The sequence below is a fragment of the Barbatula barbatula genome (genome assembly GCF_947034865.1).
Source record: "Barbatula barbatula genome assembly, chromosome: 2".
NCBI classification, from domain to species: domain Eukaryota; kingdom Metazoa; phylum Chordata; class Actinopteri; order Cypriniformes; family Nemacheilidae; genus Barbatula; species Barbatula barbatula.
Genome location: NC_136767.1, coordinates 9,960,760 through 9,982,262, shown reverse-complemented (window position 1 = coordinate 9,982,262; position 21,503 = coordinate 9,960,760). Strand labels below are relative to the sequence as shown.

Below are 21,503 nucleotides of genomic sequence, written 5' to 3'. Positions count from 1 at the left end.
CACGAACTCACTATAGAGACGGGGCAGACACAGACAAACATGGATGCCACAGGACCAGGGACTATGTCCACACTGTGATCTCGACAAAATTGAGATGGAACTCCACTTCCTAACAGAATGAACAAAATATAAGGACGATGTTCTATGGAAAAATCAAGTCCATACACCAGACGTTTGAAAGTCTGTCAAACGATGAGAAACTGCCGTGTCTGTTGGGAGAACACAAGGACTGCTGTGTGTTAGCTGCACAATTTGTGTATGCCTGTCACAACAAAGGAGAAAACAATGAATTTGCCCTGCCTTGATGTTTCCAATATATGTTCATTACATTATTATATCCATTTATTCTGCCTTTATTCAATTTATAATTTGATTTTGTAAATTCTGTCTAAACTATACTCTATTTCTGTTTAATATATTGGCATACATTATATTATAAACCACTTTAAGTGCACACACTTTTTATTTTATTTAATAAAATTTATTTAATTTTATCGAGAGCCTCCATGAACCGCCATGCTGTGAAAAAAGTTGACGCAACTCTCTCTCTCAATAGCTCTGTGGAGGGCAACAAATGCCGAAGAGCGAAATGTTTTTGATTAAAGATTACAAGTGCGGATTAATTTTTAAAGAATAATTGTGTGAGCGGATACATTATTTATAATAATCAAATAACACTGTGTAAAACATTTAGAATTTGTTCTGTTTGATTTCATGGTGATTTTAAACGGACACGGCTTTACTCTTCTAAGGGAGTAGGTCATACATTATGAGATGCAGGGTATCTCCATTGTGATTGGTTGATCAGGGACCAATCAGTGACTAAACGTTATAATATTGTTATTAATATAATTAAAACGTGCATTTGTATTTTTTGCATGTGCACAGAAAAGTTAAGGCGATAATGTGAGAGGGGTCTTGGAGTGGTGTTGAACAGTGGAGTGCGCCACAAAACCGTCAGTGGCCGATATTATATAGCGTCCGTAGTCTTTCAGCACTACCTTCAGAAATGATGGGAGTCGGTTTAGGGCCGTTTAGCGGAACAATCCCCGCGGGAACATTTCCAGGCAGATCGCTGGGTGGAGCTGTTCCCTCAACCTATGAAGCCTGGAGGTTAATGAGATTAGCACATCCTTGCTCAGACAGACAAGACAAGGCTCTCCCGAGTCCGTTAGTTCAGACGGGACAGCGCTTAACGAACTGCATGGCAACGCATGCCGAGCTTCGAGCGCATCTACACTTCCCTGCTCTCGCACGGACTGGATCATTGAACGTACGGCTGCGTCAGATAAGACAACGAACTGTTATCCAAACGCGTATTTGTATGTAGTGCAACTTATTTTGGGCTCCTGTGTTGTTCCTGCGGGAACAGTGGCAGCGAAACGCTATGCATTTATCATCCTTCTGACTGACACATGAAAGCAACGCTGACCGGCTGGTTTTACCCCCGACCTTTTGTCATTTGCTTGGGGTGTAATAACAAAGTGTTAGGTAAGTAATTTGTGTATCATACTTGAGTCTATCACAAGTTTAATCAGTTTTCTGAAATAGGTTGATGCGCTTCAAAATGAAACGCTTAGTTAGATTTTATTTGGTGTTTTTCTTTAGGCTCCACAAGTTTACAGTTTCTTAGTTGATATGCGTTTAAGAAGCAGTGGAGCCCTTTCGCAACTACAGAATAACAGAATAACACGTGTTCTGGCACTTTGAAATGTCAGATCAGCTGTGTTATAGATTTATTTGTCATTTCAGGCTTCTCTTTAAAATGCCGCGTGCGTGACATCACATTACGTGCATCCACATACAAATATCTAGCTGTATTTGAGATTTGTTTGTTTTGCTTGTTTTCCCACTCTCACAATAACAAATACAAAAGTGGACGCGATGTACAATTCTTAATAAATATGTAAACATTCAATCAAGTCATATTGGCTGTGGATGAGAGGCCATTCCATCGCGCTTCCATGGTTACTGAGGACAGTGCTTTGTGTCTCTCCTCCTGCTTCCATTGAGATAAAACAACAGTCGGCGGGGCTCCTCCTCAAACAGTGTATTTGAGATGGGCAAAGCCCCCTGCCCCAAACTCAAACGGTGCTTTTTCTTGCCTTTACGCATGCAAGCTTGTGGCAAACAGATGAATAGCTGGATGCGAGTGTAATTTCTCACTTTGGAGCCCCTACGTTTTTGCATGTGCGTAACGCCCCGCATGGGGGCTTAGTCATGATGCCAGTCATAGAACATTATACTTTGGCATAGACACATTCAACATAATCTCGACTGGTTCTTTTTTATACACATGCTGACGTCTTTGGTAGTCTGTTTTATTCTGCTTCTGGTTTAATTCATCAGGGGCTCCCTTTATTTGCTGAATAGAAAGACTATGGACTCAATGGATTGAATGATCTTCTTGCACCCCCCCATAAGGCTTAATTCAGCATCATTCAGTGCATGTGATTCACGACTGGGTGTAACATTTGCAGCGGTCGCCCCTCTTTTTGTACGTCCCCTTAAATAGTGTGCAACATGTTGAGAAAACAGAGAGGATGTAACGTAAACACTAAATCCATTGAGATGTGCGAAGGCCTTGCTCACAGATGGGACGCACTGTGATTGATATCACAAGGATAAAGAGACCACACAGGTTTAAGCGAGGGCAGGTGGACCTAAGACAAAAGACCTCAGAGCAGTATATCATTAACAGGTTTAGGGCTAAACACCGCACGGAATAAAAGTAGCTATATGTTCTGAGAAGTGTGAGAGTTTCCCTCTTCACAGAAACCTTTTAGTTTAGTTTTCATCGAACCGCTCCCCTTCCTTTGTCACTTGACAACAGCTCTCTTTCTTTGTATATTTCATCGACAGAATTTGACCATTGGCAAACAGAAGCCGCCTCGTCCGTATGTCTGAAGCAGAATTGTGCGATGCAGGTTTCGTTGAGAAATAGGCAGACCACGTTCGACCATGTGGGTTGATATGACATGTATTTAATGTGTTCTGTGTGTCATACATAACATTGTAACAAATAAAAAAATGTGTTTATATTATATTGTAAATCAAATTGTAATCGAGAATTGAGGTATTTTATTTTTTCTATATTGACTTTTAAACATCACAATACTGAAGTCATATGACTACAGCATTTTTCAGTTACATAAAAACTTGCTTTAACCCAAAACTAATTTAAATGTGGTTAATTCTATATAAATGTGTAGCATATTTAATGTTAAATAGTGGATTATTTTTAAGCAATAATAATCAGAAAAACCTGAAAACCTTTTTAGATACATTTAGAAGGACTTTAAGACTCAAATGTACAGTATGTTTCCTCGATATGTGAAAAGTAAAATTAAAGGTAATTAAAAACTAAATATCTGTTTCAAATGTTGCAATTTGAAATCACAATAAACGGATAAGAGAAGAGTCTAAGTTAGAATGTATCTGTAATACAAACCCTACTCTTTTTATCTCTTTGATTAAAATGGAATTTGTCAAAGTCGTCTTTATGTAGATATATTACTTGTTACAAAAAATGGAATAACCTTTTATTACCTAGATTGTTTATAAATGACATAACATTGAATATACAGAACAGTTACGCAATGTGGCAGTAGTGGTAAAGAATGAAAGAATAAATCAGGGATCTGTTCCAGTAATCTGCTGTCAGTGCAAAACAATTGGGATGATTCATATCATGTGGCATCTCTTATTACCGCTCTTGAATTTAACCTCAAGTTGCTCCAAAGCTGTCCCTATTGCAAATGCTCTGTGCTTTATTATAATTATTACTTTTATTATTTTATTACGTTACTGTATCATGTTGCTAAAAAACAAATTATTTGATTAATTCTTGTTCAACCTCAGACCTTTATATTTATCCAAAACAAACTAAAACATATTTTCAACCATATCATACATTTTATTGTTAATTATAGTTAAAGGTCTGTAATTATCAAAATAAATTTTTAACCATAAAAATGTAAAAAAAGTATTTTCACATTGAGATACAACACTAGTCCATCTAATGAGATTTAAGACTATAAAAGGCTATAAAGTGAAGTATGCGAAAACAAGTGTTTTAAATCTACACTTATTGGGTTAAATCGAGGCGCTATAATGATTTTGATTCCTATTAAAACCTGTTCTTCGCCTGATTAAAAATAATCTTTGGGTTAAAATGTGGCATTTAGTAGCAGGTTTACATACATTTTAGTCTGTTTCACAATTTTACTCCTTTTAGATCTTGCAGAACTGGCAGGGTTTCCACCAGTCTTGGGCCTCTGTTAAAACAAATTCCCCAGACATGTCACCAAGCATGGTGAAGAACTGAATTCACTTCTCTAAATGGCTATACATTTTTTTAACCTGTATCTACGAAGTAATAGAAAACAACACGGTTTTATTAATTATTATTTAGACACTGTGTTGTCAAAGTTGATATTGTGGCTTCATACATGGTCAGAGAGATAATTCATTATGTTTACCCTGGCATTGCAACCAAGCAGAGACTGTTAGTGAACACTTGTGTGAACACTTCAGAGGTGGGATGGAGTTATGATATTTATATAATTTTTTTAAATAATTAGATTATAATATTTTTGTATGCTTCTCGTTGGGTTTACATATTTGCAAACACATATAAGTGAAGGGTGACCAGTTGTAATATAACTCTTGTTTTGATAATGATTGTTGATTATGGTTGTAGCTCTGTTTTGTAAAATGAATTTATTTGCAATTTGCAATGAATTTTGCATTTGATAGCACTTGCTATGTCGTTTTGTAGGCATGATCCTTTTTCATAACATTTCCCAATAATATCTACTTTCAACTCCACAATGACATGATTTGTTCTGCCATTTAAAAAGTAGACCTTGACATAACGTATGCTAATTAGTTTGTATGTATTTTCGGCCCTACACTGACATAACACACATTGTTTTAGGTTATGGTTGTACTTGTTCAAGCTGAAAATGAATGAATGGTAGGATATTCTAAAGCATTGGTCTATTGCAGCAGCAATTCTGAGGTCTCTTTATTTATCATGGTCTGCCACAGAGTTTGCTTTAGGGTTTTTGCTTGGTCAACATAGCATTTATGTCTCTCTGACCTTTCTGGAACAAAACTTTCTGAAATGCACTTTATCCTCTAACAATTTTCATGTGTTTGCAATAGAAGTTTCCCATTTTGTTGTCAATACGCTCAACAGCGTCCTAAATTGTCTTTCTTTAGTCCTTTTGGTTCTATAGAACAACTTTGAGAATGAAAGAAGTAGCTTTATCCTATTTCTGTGGAGTATTGAACTTGAAATATGACCTTCATTGTCTGCCCTTGAAGCTGTTTCGTAGCGTGGAGTCAAGCTGTGCCCCCTAACGCATGAACACTCTGTTCCCCCCACAGGGCTTCATCTTGCTTCTTTTCAAATGTGATTTATTCAAAACGGATACATGGGGCATTGATCAATACCACAAACTATTCTTTAGACCTTTTCCAAGATTCCTGGAAGAATGATGTCTAGATGTTTGTATTGCAATTGTCCACATAGCAGATATAGTTACACAAATGGATCAAATAAAAATAAATAAGCTTACACAAGTTTTAAGTTGATTGATTTTTTGGTGGTCATCCGAGACCCTTCAGAGCATTGAGACTTTTTCATAACAAATCAAATGGCTTGATTAATCACGGTTGAGCTTAAAAAGTCAAACTAAATTTGTGCGTCTCTTAACATAAAAATAAGACGTCAAGATATATTAAACCACATAGAATATATTTAGACTAACAAGAACTTTGATTTGGAAAATCTTGGAGATACCTAAAATTCATGCTTGATTCTGGAATCAGTCTATCCCTGTGGTTTCCAAATAACTTGAAATTCATACCTATTGGTGCCTAAGCAATGTCTTCCTGTCTGTTTATCCCCTTAGTTGTGTCCTAATACCCAGGACACCAAATGTGCGTCTTCCCTCTGCTATCGCCTGAAAGAGTTTTTGAGTTTTTAAAGAGTAAATGCATGCTTCTCAGCAGTAATAATTTTATGTTTGAACTTTCTCATCCATCTTTATCCCTGGTGACCGAATCCATCATACACGAATGTAAAGTATTTGTACATAAAGCCATTTGTTGTTTCAAAAGATTGAAAGGGGTTTGTGAGCTGGACCTCTGTTAACTTTAGCAGGCCCTGAGGCGGGTGTCCCACTGGCCCTCACACCCCCGTCTGTGTCTACCCTTATGCCCCCTTTCAATCTGCTTGCTGCAGACTCTGGCCTTCTTTCTCTTTGCTTTTGCTTGCAAGTATTTACCCCATTGTGGTTCGTCATGGTGAAGGAATTTCTGAAGCGGAGGAAGTGAACAAACTGGGATCATGTCTGTTTTCCACCTCCCACCTGTTGATCAGGATCTAAACGGTGTCTGCAGTCTGTACATTCGGACAATTACCTCTTTTAGAATTAATAGGTAAAATAGATAAATGTCTGACTGACAGGAACGTAAAAATGTCTCACATCATTGGTTAAGCGAGTGACTCTGAATTGAATCACACAAACAGAAAATGTTTTGAAAGCACCACAGAACATCTAGAGTTTATTTATTCATTTATTGCGTTACAGTTTTAAAATAAGATCAAATAAAAGAATACGCAGTATATTTATTTGGAAAAATGACATGCACAAGAACAGGTGTTAACTTTGACAGGACGCTCACACAATGTTGTGGGGATGCAAACTTTATAGTGCTGTGCAATAATCGAAAATTGATCGTAATCGTCAGTTTTTGCCTTCATCAATTACATAAACGAAATTATTCAGGCAAACGATTATTGTGCCGCATTCCATTTTGCAAGGACCCTCTCTTTCTTGTAGTACAGCGCACCCTTTCCTTTGCATTGGTTCAGCAGTGCTATTTCTTTACATTTATTTTTCAGTAAAAGTCAGAGTTTAAAAGCCAAGTCTTTTCTATTTTCTATGTTGAGTTAATGAGTAATCGTGTTAAATAATGGGGATCTCAACATTGGCCAAAATAATAGTGTCATCGAGCAGCCCTTAAACTTTATTGCCAACGATTTTTTTGTAAGTCCACAGCCACTGATTCGAAGTCAGTAAGTATGCTTCACTTGATCAGGGATTTGCTCTGTCCTCAATCCAGCCATCTGTCCCGTTGCTGCCAAACACAGTAGATTGAAGAGGTCTGGACAGAAATTTCCCACATCTCTCACTCGTTAAATGAGGTATGGGAGGAAAAAGTAAGAGAGAAAGAGTTTTATCTGTCTGAATGGGGCTTGATTCGCTCTACTGGAAGGCTGAAGTGTCCGCGTTTTGGAAAAGAGTGGGAAAAAACGAGAGAAAACAATGTTGCAAAAAAGAGTACAACATTGAGCCTCCTAAAATCTGCAGTGTGTTTGTGTGTGTCGGCCCGTGAATCGCGAGTGCCCTGCCTCTCTCAAGCGCACACACCCCCAATTCAGTGTGCGAGGCTGAAAAGAAAGGCAATTAGCATTTCAGGCAAGGTCCGACTGGCTACATGCGATGAAGCAATAAGCTTTATAATTTGCTTTTCTTTCTTTGCTGCCATTGAGAGGCTTTTCCTTGTTTAATCCCTTGAAAGTGCATTCTCCCCACTCTTATCTATTGTTTGCTGCAGCAGCCCATCGGTCATGGAGTTCTGCGGCCTGAGGAACATTCACCATGTGAAATTCAATGAGATCTTTTCTCAGGTCCTCTATCCATATATCGAGAGGGGAAAAAAGTCATTGTTTTTTTTAGAATAAGGACACTGGATGCAGTTGGCTCAAGTTGAAAGGGTCAGCTTGAGGACAATACCTCTGAGAATTTTTTCTTTTTGGTTCTCTAGCCAGCGTGGGCTTGATTGGCATTTAGTCCCTTGTGTAGAACCTAATGTTGGGTTGAAAAGTAACATATGACAACAGAGAAACTGAGCTTTTGGGCATGTGTGTTATTTTGGGGGATATTTTCTCTTCATTCAAGGAACGACATCTGCTCATATTCAAACCACTCAGCACCCACTCACATACATGCACGCTTTCTCTGCATTCATGCACTAATTCTAGGTTCCTTGTATCTTTTAAAATAAACAGAAACATTTTGGGCAACGTTTACCAAATTAGCGTCTAGCCAACGAAAAGTTGTGGTCATAAGATATTCTCTTCAGATGTCATGATGTATGTTTTAAGGAGAGTCAGTTATTAAATCTTTAACTTTCCCAACCTTGAGATGTTCAGGATATCAGCCTGTCTAAAAATACAACACAAGTGGCAATTTTTGGCTTTTGAGCTCTCCATATATGGTAGCTTTGAAAGTTCCCAGAGCTTTCTGAATGAGACTGGGTTCTGAGGTAACAGACCATGTTGTGGAGACTCATTTCTGATCATTTGGGTGTATGTTGTGCTTTAACTACAGATCAGTCTCATATTACTACACATGTGGTATGGTTTAGCTTATCATTCACATATGGTCCCATGTACTGAAATGGGAGTATTACGATTTTGTTTGTTATTCAACCTCAATAAATTGATTAGACACGTAATTTGGTCAGTGGCAGATATAACCACTAGCATTTCTAAGCTAGTCTGAGCTTGGGCTGAGGCTATACTATATCCTTCATCAGTTTTTAAAGTATAATGAAGCATTGGCGAAACAGTCAGTGTTACTGCTACAAGAAGGTCTGTCTGCCATGTTGCTGATCTATAAATTGTCAGCTTTTACCAGCATAATGACCTGTGACCAGGCTTATGATGGGTCTTAGACATCGCATACTTAGTATACTGACACTTTTTATTCCAATGACACACATACAAAAAAGATACAGTTGATTTGCTGTCTAAGTGTCATAGAAAGTTCAAACATTCAATCTACACAAAGTACTCTTCGTGTGAAGCACATGGTAGACTCGTCTCAAAATTGAATGATTCAACTTTTGTCATGATGTTGCTATATAATGTAATACTGAAAACTACATTTAGGTTATACATTTGTGTCAAGAATAGGCCTACATTTTAATTTGTTAAGCTACCCATAAATACTTCAGAATGCTTTTGGAAATTATGAAACATTTATGAAGTGTTCAGTGCATTCAAAAGCTTTGTGTTAAGTGTTTTCATTTGGCAATTTGTAAAACCCTGTTTTGTACTCACTAACTTACACGCTGCGGTTTGGTCGTGAATGTGCTGCTTCTGCTGCTCACTGAACAGAGAAGATGCAGAGAGAGACATTTTCCCACTCGCTGAAAGTTCATATTTATCCAAAAGGTCACTAGTTGCTTTTCTGAGGGGAAAAAAAACTCTGTAAAGACAGCACCACTCCGCACCCTGGGGCTGAGTGACAGATGCCTTTACCCGGTCCCGTCGCGTCAGGCTCTCTGCCGGGGGACTGGCCCCGGCTATCCGTGGCCTATCGAGCTTCCTGTGGCTCTGCCGTATCGCTACCTTCAGAAGGGATTCCGATTTAGAGGGGTTCAGTCGTAATCCCGCAGACGGCAGCTTCGCACCAGTTGCTCCTCAGACAAGCGCACAAACCAAATGCCTGAACCTGTGGTTCCTCCCGTACTATGCAGGATTACTGTCGCAACAACACAGCATCAGTAGAGTAAAACTAACCTGTCTCACGACGGTCTCACAGCTGATGATCTCACCCGATCTAATCAGTGTCAGGAGGAATTGAACTGTGTGATCAGTTCTTTTTGCACATTCTTGAATATCTATTTTATTTTAAATAGTTTCTATTTGTTTATTATTATAATTTCTTAACAATTTACTTGTTCAAAGATGTGCAGCTGTGTATTTTCCAATAGGGAAAAAAAAACCTGTCTTTGAAATTCTTTTCACAAGCCATTTTAATCAAGGTGATTGTGACATCTCACATGAGGCAAGTAAACATTTATTCCACTTATCGAAAATATCGATATACATACCGGATATCGCCTTTCATCCAAACGATCATGAAAAAGACATGAATTATGTTCAATATCGTCCAGCCCTAGTCCGTGTGGATGGCCTCTTAAAAAGGAAAGCCTTTAGATGAGCTGCATGGGTTAAGCCTGTTGATGCACTTATCACAACTTCAACTGCTTTCGGCAAAGATGAACCATAATGGGTTTTCCTCTACTACCATTTCATACACTGTTATATTTGTGACTGCATGCTACCAAAGCTGACCACAGTTTCATCAGACAGGTTTTTTGCAGAAGTAGACAGGCCATTAGATTAAGTCAAGCCTGCAATTTAAATTCTGTGGATGCTGTAATTATTTTGGTCTCCAGGCAAAAGTGGCTAAAGTATAGGAAACGTTATGGTGTTTCTTCTTGAAAATAGTAATTAGGAATGTTACGAGAAAGTTTGCAAACATTGCATGTAGTACATGAAGTCAAGGTGTGTGACCTCAGTGAAGGCTGAGCTCACTGTATTGGAACACACATACACACATGCAGGCGCACATACTTGTATATGAGGGATCTCTATAGATGTAATAGTAATGGTGCTTTTTAAGCGACAGGAAGTGTCCTTGTAAACTATGTGTACATTGCTACACACGTCATCACACACGTCACACGTCATCACACACATGTAAACCATACATAGTATATGCACACACACACACACACACACGCGCGCGCGCACACACACACACACACACACACACTGCACTTTCCTTGTTGCTAAGTACTGGCTGTGAAGTCTTGCGGATTGAATAATTGATGTTAAGATTATAGATCCTTCTCCCGGGCAAGGGTAACCCTAGAGGGAACTGCTGGGCCAGCACCGTAGACCCGTAACTTTACACGCTATCACATCCTCAGATAGGCGATCCAGTGTAATTGCTGAGGTTTCAGTTACGCTAAGAGACATGCCTGCCATGTGAACCCAGTGCATTATGTGATGGGGTCAAACTCTTCTTGGGCTTCTGTTCTCATCTTCTAGCAACACAGACTACGCAAATATGTCACATGGAATCTGTTTATCTGTCTGAATTAAGTAGCTCAGTCAGCATGGACAACGAATCACTGAGTCTGTTTAGGTTTCATGGCATGGGCTTTATTGTAATAAGTAATTTCAGAATGCATTGGGGAAAACAAGCTAGAAGATATGAATGACCTCAAGCATTTCGTTTGGAAAAAGTAATAGATGTAAAGTATGCAAAGAGAGATTCTCTTAACAGAGATAACCACGGCAAGTGAGAGAGAGACCACCTGAGGCATTATATTGATTTAACAGCACACTTCAAGAGTTTGGAGAGGCGTTTGCATCTCCCACTGGAAGCTGTTCCGTCCTGAATATTTACTAAAACTTCATGCCCTCTTTCATTGTTTGATATTTCTTTGGACCGTCTTGGAGTTGAATGTACAGTTCACTGAATAGCAAATGGCTTCCACTGTTCGGTTCCTCTGCGCCTGAGGGAAATATCTTGACATATTTCACAGCGAAAACCATTTCATCTTTGAAAATGAGACATCTTTACAATAGGCTGTCCTGGGGTCAGCCGAAGAAAAAAACACCAGTGTCTTGGCGGCTCGGTGGCATCCCGGTCATTGATAAATGGTTTAATGTTTATCAGAGCAGAATGTCCTGCGGTGATCTGGAAAAGGGTGTGTAGCATCACGGTGACTGTGAGACAGCCAAAGAGAGTGACTGATGCCATGAATATGTCCATATATTCCTTGATTATGGATCAAGTAGCATGGACAAGAACAACTTGAACATTCAGCTAAGAAAAAAAAAACTAAAATAGGTTTATTTGTTTTTTTGGTTTACAAATGTCAGTTTAAACTGGTATATATGAGTTAATAACAATCATGTTACCATCAATAATGTAAACCAAAAAAAAACTAAAGAGACATGCTGGTGTGTTTGCAATTCTGTTTCTCTTTTAGTCAGTCAAAGTCAGAAAGTTCCCAGCTCTAGGGGAGAAGCAAGGCTGAATACCAGGCTTTCCCCTCTGCTGTCCCGGCTTTGTACCCTCACCCCAGGCCTTAGCCCACCGGCAGCCGCTAATCCAGTTTTGATAGCATTCGCAGTTTCCCCCCTCTAAGCTGTCCTGTCTGCTTCTTGTCATCAAGACACACACACATTCACTTGCTTATTTGGCTGTACACATACACATATCCATGGAACAGAATTGTACAAAATGCTTGTGGTTGCATTTCTGCTAGTTTTAAAGCTCTTTCAAACGTTACGCTAATTTCTCTATAACTCACTTGAAAGGAAGAAGTCCTTGGTAATCTGAAGTGGCACCTTGATTGATGGAAGTTCTCTCCCAGGACCTTTGTGGTTTAAAAATAACCATATGACGTAGAAATGGAACATATGAACAATTTAATTTATCCAATGTCCAACTTTCCTAGGCAATCGCCCCTTCTAAAAAAGGGAATAACAAGATGACTTCATTCAGGGCTTGTGTATTTACCGTATAATTTAGCACAAATATGAAAAAGTGACTGCACTTCAAAGGAGCAGACGACTAAATAGATGGCCAGACATTGTCTTGACCTCATTGACGTTAAATGTTTTCTGTTTTGTTAGCCATGACAACTGTCTTAAAAAAGAGACAGTCTTTGTCCAAGGCCTGCTGTAAAACCTGACGATGGTCTCTATCTCTTCAAAAGAGACGACCACAATAAATGCTTTAATTGTTTCCAATGTGACAAGGACTGGCATCTGACCTTCAAGGTCAGACCTTTCAAGAAAAAATGTCATGTATGCAAATATTTCATTTTCTCACTGTTTGTCACGGTTCCATCTGCCCCTGCCTGCCTCTCGTGTCCTTCATTGCCGGTTTTCCCCAATGGACTAAAGTTTCCTATCTTCCTCCACGCTCCCTCACCGGTCCCTCATCTGTAATCACCGCACCTGCAGCTATTCCCTCATCACCCAGACTTTGTATATATACTCACTGTGTTCTTGTATTTTTTGTCTCGTCTCAAATGTAATTGTAATGTGAATGTCATAATTGCGTTTGCCTGTTTATGAAATATATTTCTGTTGATTACTTCCTCGTCTGTGTAGCATTACCTGTTACACTGTTGTGTCATTCCAAACCCACACACAGTTTTTTATGAGATGAGATTTTTTACTTTAATGCATAAAACCTCAATATATAAAATTAGACTATCGTTGAAACATCATTTCCCACTTTCATAAGTACGCAAAGACTTAAATATGAAATATTCTTTGTCCAGATGTGAGATCACTGAACCGTTATTTCTCTTTTTCAGGAATGCCAGCTTCTTCTGTTCTGACTGGCTTGGTTCTGATGCTGCTCACCACAAGCGTCAGGTCCGAGTCGGCACAGCTGAGGTTCCAGGGCCAGACTCAGTTTGTTGTAAACGAGAGCAGCAGGGCTATAGTGCGTCTTGTGGTGGAACGAGTTGGAGATCCAGTTAATGTAACTGCTCTGGTTCTGGTAGGTGTTATAAGCATATGCATCTTCCAGTTGTATAGTTGTATAGTATAGTTGACATAGTATAGTTGACAAACCTGGTTTTAGCAGAACGAGGTCATTCCATGGAAAACTTCTACATAAAGGCACTCACACTTAACTTAAGTTTTTTGTAATTCTTTTTAACAAGGTGTCAGAAAGGTCATAATAATATGATTATTGAATAGTTTTTTTAGCTTTATTTGATCATTTCATAATGTTGAAATAATACTATGCAAAAATATGTTGAATTCAAATTTAGTTCATATTAATTTATATAAATTTTAATGGTTGCAAAGCAGCTTTAATAAAAAATAATACTATAAAACACATGATATGGTATTAAAATACACATAAAGATGTGTTGTATTTTATCTCAACAAGGGATACTCCACCAAAAAAAGAAAATTCTGTCATCATCTACTCACCCTCAAACCTGTATACATTTCTTTGTTCAGATGAACACCACGAAAGATATTTGGAAAATGTTTGCAATGAATTGTCATTTTCAGGTGCAGTATCACTTAAAGGAAATGGTAAGGAGTATGTACATACACATCAACTAATCTTTAGATGATAAAGACATTTTAATTTAAAAATACTTGTTGAATTGAATATAAACTGCTTTTGCCGGGTTTAAATGTATCCAACAGATAAGATTACACCACTACACGGTATGAAGGAATACATTTATTCTTTTGCTGGTTATATGGACACATAAAACGTTTCTGACCAGCCCACTCGACTTTCCCCTTCTTCTGAAATTTGTCAGAAGCAAAGTGATGTACTGTACATTTACATTTAGGCTGTACATTTAGGCCCCCGCTAGCTAAACTCACAATGTTTCTGTGTTGTCTGATATGTTAATGTCCTAACAACTGGTTAGGTCTCCACACCCAAACATATGTTTGTCAAATCAGAGCACATATGGGCATAAAACACAAAAACTACTGTTAAAACAGTGCCAAACTGCCTTTTAGCACACAGGGTTAAGTGTTCAAGTGTTGCTAGTTCTTTGGTTCAATGAATTCACAGAAGTAAGGATCTAAGAGCCTGTTTTGTAGTGGGTTGCAGTGGGTGGCATCAAAGCATGGACTAGCTGTGCCAGTTGTCAACCAGATGGTGTCTAGATGGGTTAAGGAAAGGTCCCTGAATTCTCATTTGCTTCTTCTGCTACTATTCGATATTTGAAAGGGAACCATTTGCTCAAAAATGAAAGGCTTATATTTTATGATTTGGAAAAACATTGGGCCAAGCACAAGCAGTACAGATATGTGTCAGATATGTGTCGTTATTTAAAGCATTTGTATGTGTAGTGTGCAATTAAACTGAATGTAACAGTGTGTGTGAGATTGATGTATCATAGTTTACACAGAAATCTGTGCTAGTGGTTAATGGATGAGGCCAAGTGAATGTCAAGTTTTCAGATATTCAAACTTAGGCCCAGGCACATAAACTTTACAACTGATCTCACTGACTAGCAATTAGTTGGGACTTATCAGTCTTACTTTTCATATTTCAATTAGCCCAATCTACCTTACTATGTGCCTGATTGACAAATTGTATGACCAGTCTCGAAGAAGACAAAATAGAAGGCTATCTTCTAAGATTTGTCTAGGCAGTTTATGCAACCGGATTGATTAGAATACGTATAAAAAAGCACACATCACTGATGAAGATTTTTTCCTTGCAGTTGCAGGGAGAAGACACTGGTGACTTCGAGGCCACAACTGCTGCTGCTTTTCTACTGTCCACTGAAAGTAGCAAAACCATCTTCATCGCTGTGAAGGATGATGATTTACCCGAGGCTGATGAGACTTTTGTTTTCAACCTCCGCCTACAGGTAGAGCTTATATTTAAATGCCATTAATGCTGTTGTATGAACTCTTACCACCGGACCTATTATGCCCCTATTCAGCGTCAGGTCTTCCCAGAAGATTTTTATGATGTATACGTTTTATTTTTCAAAATATGTTCTAAATGTGCAGTATACCTTTAAATCAAATGAGCTGTCTACCACTGCTAGAATTCATGGCGATAAAGTAATATTTTTGGGCCCAAGTCACCATACACCGGGCAATGCAGGGATGATTATTGGGCTTTCCCTTTCAGTACCAGGGCCCAGGATAAAACTCCTGGCTGTCTTCTCCTTGACAACAACCCACATTAGCACATGCTTGCAGTAGTATAAAAAAGTCTTCACGAGTGTCAGTTAAGGGCCCCTGTTTACTGTTGTGTCCCAGACTGTTGACAGTGAGTGATTAATGACAGCAGGTCAAGGCTCCACTGTCTGCTTGTCCACTGTAACAAATGAACCTCATGCTGGCACAATAGAGCAACTTAAGGGTGACAGAGGACCTTTGGCTAAATGGAATTCGAGCTAAAGGAAGTTAAAAGAAGACTAGACAGTCCTTAAGAATAATTGACATATATTTTGGACGAACAGACATTATTGGAGAAACAAATATTAGTGTCTCTAATATATGCCTTTTGCTGATGCCAACGACCCTCTGCTGTGGTTTGGATACCTGCAGTGGGAGATGGAGGAAGAGTGGGTACCGCTGTGGTACTGACAGCATTGGAATTGTCTGAGCATGTGTATTCCATCTGCGTTGCTACTGCAACAAAAGCTCTGCTCCTGAAAGAAAGCTGATACAGCAGGGAAATCTCATTGAAATGGAGGCCTGAAAAAGCACATGGTGCTGCTAGTTTATCTTAAAACCCTGTCTCTATTTGTTCTCTTTATGTTACACGCACTGATGCAATGTTTCCTTTGTGAACACAGCAAAGTTGCATTGTTTCATTCAATTTGAAGATGTACATTCTGTATATGCTTTACTTTTCAGAGTTCTTCAAACGGTGTGACAGTGGGAACTCCAAATACTGCCACCATTACCATCCTGTCCAATGACAATGCCTTTGGAATCATTTCCTTCAACTCAGTAAGACTTTCTCTTTCATTTCCTCAATGATCACTAGGGAGAAATTGTTTATAACACACTGGGGGGTCAGGTTTTGTGGGGGTAGTTAAACTACAGAGGGGGGTGGGTGTATTGTTGGGAAAATGTTTTTGACTCAGATGCTTGAGTGCAGGAGTCGCTTAGATGGGAGTCCAGGAAAACTGCTGAGTTGCTAAGAACAAATAAAAAGACAGTTTGCAGAATGGATTAACTTGTTAATAATGTTGTCATGGAGACTAAGTGTACTTGTGACATTGCTCAATTTTAATATTTTTCCTTTTTTCCCTTAAATTTCTGGTTCACCCAGAAATGAAAATTCTGTCACAATTTACGCACCCTCTTGTCATTTCAACCCTTTATGATTTACGTTCTTCTGCAGAACACAAAAGAAGACATTTTGAAAAATGTTGGTAACCAAACAATGCGGGTTGAATGTACAATACAAGTGAATGGGCGCCTTCAATGTTGTCCCTTCACATGTAAGGGATTGTTATAATAACTGATTACATTTCAGTGAACAGTGTTTGTTTATGTTTAGACCTCCATTATTACTGTGGAGGAGCCAAGAGGTAGAGGCCAGTATGTACCTCTAACCCTTATCAGAGAGAAAGGGACCTATGGAACCGTGACTGTAAACTTTGAGGTAAAGAACACAACCCGAATAAACTCTGTCAAAACATTAAATACTAAATTGTAGCAATGACATGCAGATTTTTTTATGCAAACATATGTTTATGACCTTGACAGATTATTGGAGGTCCAAACCCTTCAATTGAAGATCTCAGTCCAGACATGGGCAATATCACAATTCCTCCTGGTCGTGCCGCTGTAGTTTTTAGCATCATGATACAAGATGACAAGGTAATAAGCACCATGCACAGACAAAATATGTACATGCAAAATGACAACATCAAACAATGAAATCAGCTGTGGGGTCCTTTGCTTGAATCATAATTTGCATATGTTGCTAGACCACTGTTTTTGACTCTATTTCACCACTAGCTTCCTGAAGATGACGAGATCTTCACAGTTCGGTTGACGGAAGCAGCTGGTGGAGCTTTACTCAATCCAAACAGTAGCAGTGTGCAAATCAAGATCTCCCGTAATGATGCTCCTGTCCGCTTCGCCAAGCCATCTGTGGTCGTGCCTGAGAACATTGGTGATATTTATCTTACTGTTACACGTGGGAGAACTGAGGATGATCTTCTGATCGGTTCTGATGACAGAACTGTGTCTGTGGCCTATGCGGTCATCACAGGCAGTGGGGCAGGCAGTGCGACGCCAATGGCAGACTTTGTGGATCGGCAGGCAGAGAGGGTGGTTGTTTTTCCTCCAGGTGTCCATGAAACAGAGCTCCGCTTCAACATCAGAGATGACAACATTCCAGAAATTGCAGAGTCTTTCCAAGTGGTTCTTTTAGAAGAGACACTGTTGGGTGATGCAGTGCTGATGATTCCAAGTATGGTTTATGTTACCATTGAGCCCAACGATAAGCCTTATGGAGTGTTGTCAATCAGTCCTTATCCCACACAACCGCTTATAATCAATGAAGACCTGACCCAGATGTGAGTAGGGATTATTTTACTGGTATAAGGTCCTTGCAATAATACTGTATGTGCATGAGGATTACTGGATCTTTTGGAAATATTTGATTCACTGGGTGTAGTTTGGCTTTTATTAGAACCATATGGTGACATTGACATTGATCCACCAAATGCCAACGCAGGTTTTTGTTTGTTGGAGTTTGTTGGATCAGTGTGAATTAGCCTTTAAGCTACATACACATTGCAGTGTTTCATTAGCTACAAGTTGTTAAACCTGCAGTATGTAACTTTCTCTGTTTTAAACAAAGTTCAAAATGACATTTCCCACAGCTTATTATAATTATTATTTCCCAAACAACATAATAGTAATAAACATAATAATAATGATTATTACCTTTAGCAACTTGTGGAGTGCAGCTTTACGTTTGTAGTGCCAGATGTGTTAAACAAAATTTTTTTGATTTAATTGTCAGGAAACAGTTGTGTTACATGTTGTTCCCATCTCCATCTATTTTCTAATATAGAAAATATGAAGCTGACGTCACGCCCTATGTTGCATGTTGCAGTGGCGCCACCATTTTGGGAGGATAATACTCCACTGCTATAGTCGTTTTGATATGTACCGTTACTTGTTTTTTTTATATATGGAGAAATCAAAGTGAAAGAACCATTGGCTTTTCCTGGACGACTCTGTGTAATGCTATTGTAGTTTTTAACACGGCAAGACCGACCTCCCATAGTTATATTTCCTAATCAAACAAGAAAAGCAAAATACTACATTGAACGCACTAGCAGCCATCCTCCCAAGATGGTGCAACAGTCAATGCGAAGTGACGTCAATTAACAAGCTCTATATATCCCAGTCTCAATTCAACACAGGTTGAGTAATAATCTAATAGTCCCCATTATGAATGAGATTGAAACTAGGGAAAGCCCAAATTAGACTGATCATATCAAGAAACAACGTTTTTTCTGTCTCAGATATGAAGGCATTGTCATTGTGAGGAATGGAGGAACACATGGAGCTGTTTCAGTTAGATGGAATATTACAAGAAACTCCATGGACAAGACTCTTGTGTCTGCAGACCTAAACCCCACCTCAGGTACACTTGGGTTTGCTGAGGGTCAGATGAGTGCTGTTCTGCCTTTAAACATCACTCAGGACAGCCTTCCTGAAGAGGCTGAGGCCTTTCTCCTCAGACTGATCCCTAGCTCTGTACAAGGAGGAGCTGAAGTTGGTGAGCCTATGGAGGTAAGTGGTTAAAATTCATCTTTTGATTTGAGGTTAGTGTTTTCTGGCTTTGTTTTAGTTTTAGCTAGCCTGTTTAGAGATTTCTGTAATGCATTTCTGTATGGAAGGCAGATCATAGATTGGTGGTGGATCAAATAAAGGACCATGTGATTTGATGTCGATGACAACTTAAAGAGCTCTAGAGCTCCCCTTTAATTTTTGGGAGGACAAAGTTATTATTCATAATGTGCCCAGGCACTGTTTTTCTAACATGTTGAACTATATCCAGCTTTGAGGATATTCTAGACCTTTATGCTTCATTTCACGCTGCTGTCAAATAGCCGTGGTAGCAGCTCCATCTTGGACCTCAGTGGGAGGTTTGTGGTCAAGCATCCTGGGAGGTTCTCTTACAGAGCAATTCTTCTTAATTTTGCTCTGGCTCAGACAACTTGTCAAGGAGGAAGTCCAGAGATCAGAGCTGGTTCTTACTGTAGTTGCCATCTGGGCACCACTTATTCAGTTTAAGCAGATGTGGCCTATACTCAGACACATGTGTCTCCCTGGCACATCACATACTGTGTGTCACTTGGGTGTTCCTCCATGCGGTCCCAACACAAAATAAAGCACCAGCGCCTGTGGGTCTGTCTTTTCCTGCTTGTTTGTAAAAACAGAGGACTGTTGTTTATGTTTAAACCATCATTTACTCGTAAGTGTGGGCATGAATGCGGCAGCTTGCTTGCACTGATCTCAGCGTGAGCCCTGTTGTGCATGTGATTTTGGCAAGTTATTTTGGAAGCTTTGAAAGCAGAAATGTTCAGTCTGTGTTTTTTTTTAACTTAATACACCTTCTGTGTATTGATTCTGCTATTACGAAGTGTTCACTTGAGTTGTCAAAATCCTCCTTGTAGCGGTCATCTTTCTGGTATCATTGCATTTATTATGCAAAAGTTAAGGCCATTTAGTGTCTTTTCGTGATTGTGGCAAGAGCTAAAATTTGAGCAAAGGCATGGTCAAGGGATTTTATCAGACCAATCTAATGATATTTATAAAGAAACAATATTTTTCATTTTGACTTTTATTTTTACTCAGACGGACGATAGAAAGTATTTATAGCTATTCTTTTTTATAATCTGAAAACAGTTAACTATACACTTCTGTGTTCACAGATGGTGTTCTTCATTCAGGACAGTGATGATGTCTACGGTCAATTTAGCTTTCATCCAAAAGAGAACCAAAGTATTCAGAGTCAACCTGAGGGCAGATACCTGTCGCTTAGCTTTCTGAGAGAAGGAGGGACCCTGGGTGAGGTACGACTTACCCTAACAGCCCTCTACATACCTGCCAGACCACTGGAATCCTCACAAGCAAGAGAAGGGGTGCTAAATGGTTCCAGTATCAACAGTTTGCTGTTCAGTTCGGGCCAGTCAAGGGCTCAACTCACCTTGCCTATCCGTAATGATGCCTTCCTTCAAAACAGGGCTCGTTTCCTCATACAGGTAGGATTTGTGACAACGATGTGATTTGGATTCTCATTAAGACTATATTTTACATGTATTTCTTTAGCAGAAGCTCTCTATTCAAAGCCACTTACAAATGAGAGAGCATTTATAACATTTATAGACTAACATGTTCTTATGGTTCAATTTGTACCACACGGCACTGACATTAATGTCTTGAGGATGATTCTCCCAAAGCTGCACACAATGATAAAATGTATGGCCTGAACGCACTGCAGGTTGTTTCGCATGAAAGTGTCTTCCAAGTGGATCCTGTCTATTTAAATCACTGTATGAAGAAAGTGCATTTAATGTTCTATATATTTGCTCAGTTCATTTATTTCCTGAGACTCAAGCCTGTCACTTTAGCGTTAATAGTGGAACTTGAGCAGTTGAACAACAGAAGCACTTCATAATGCATACATTTAAAAGAGACTTCAAGGACTGTTTGCAACATACGTGTACATTTTATCTATGGGTCTGTTTATGTTTAAGAGAAAATAATAACTTAATATCTTTAAACTTAAAATAGTTGTATGCCGCTTTTCGTTTGTATTGTTTTACTGCTTACACAATTCATTGAAATATGTATCATTATATTGCACCAGACCGATGAAGAAAGCTCCGTCTCGCACCATTCCTCGTCACAGGAAGTGATAAGAAGTGGTTTTGAGGCAGGGTAGGTTTTTCATTAAAGATTATGAATGCACATGAATTAAATAAATAATAAGGAATTGCACAGATAAGTCACTACACACTACAATATTCCATCAAAATATGATTTTTCAATTTTGTACAACCCTCGGATGGGCCGCCTATGATTTACATATGTGTTTTTATTAATTGCAAGGATT

General features: G+C 38.9%; 1 protein-coding gene across 1 annotated transcript in view; it reads left to right on the top strand.

Moving 5' to 3' along the window:
- The first annotated feature begins 1,119 nt into the window (after positions 1–1,119).
- Positions 1,120–21,503, top strand: part of adgrv1 (adhesion G protein-coupled receptor V1) — a 110,556-nt gene continuing 90,172 nt past the window's right edge. Inside the window, exons 1-9 of the mRNA XM_079450460.1 lie at positions 1,120–1,491; positions 13,216–13,403; positions 15,112–15,261; positions 16,265–16,360; positions 16,917–17,021; positions 17,126–17,239; positions 17,381–17,943; positions 18,904–19,174; positions 20,320–20,649. Coding sequence (XP_079306586.1) covers positions 1,416–1,491; positions 13,216–13,403; positions 15,112–15,261; positions 16,265–16,360; positions 16,917–17,021; positions 17,126–17,239; positions 17,381–17,943; positions 18,904–19,174; positions 20,320–20,649 — 1,893 coding nt within the window. The 5' untranslated portion in view covers positions 1,120–1,415. The remainder of the gene's footprint in view (positions 1,492–13,215; positions 13,404–15,111; positions 15,262–16,264; positions 16,361–16,916; positions 17,022–17,125; positions 17,240–17,380; positions 17,944–18,903; positions 19,175–20,319; positions 20,650–21,503) is intronic.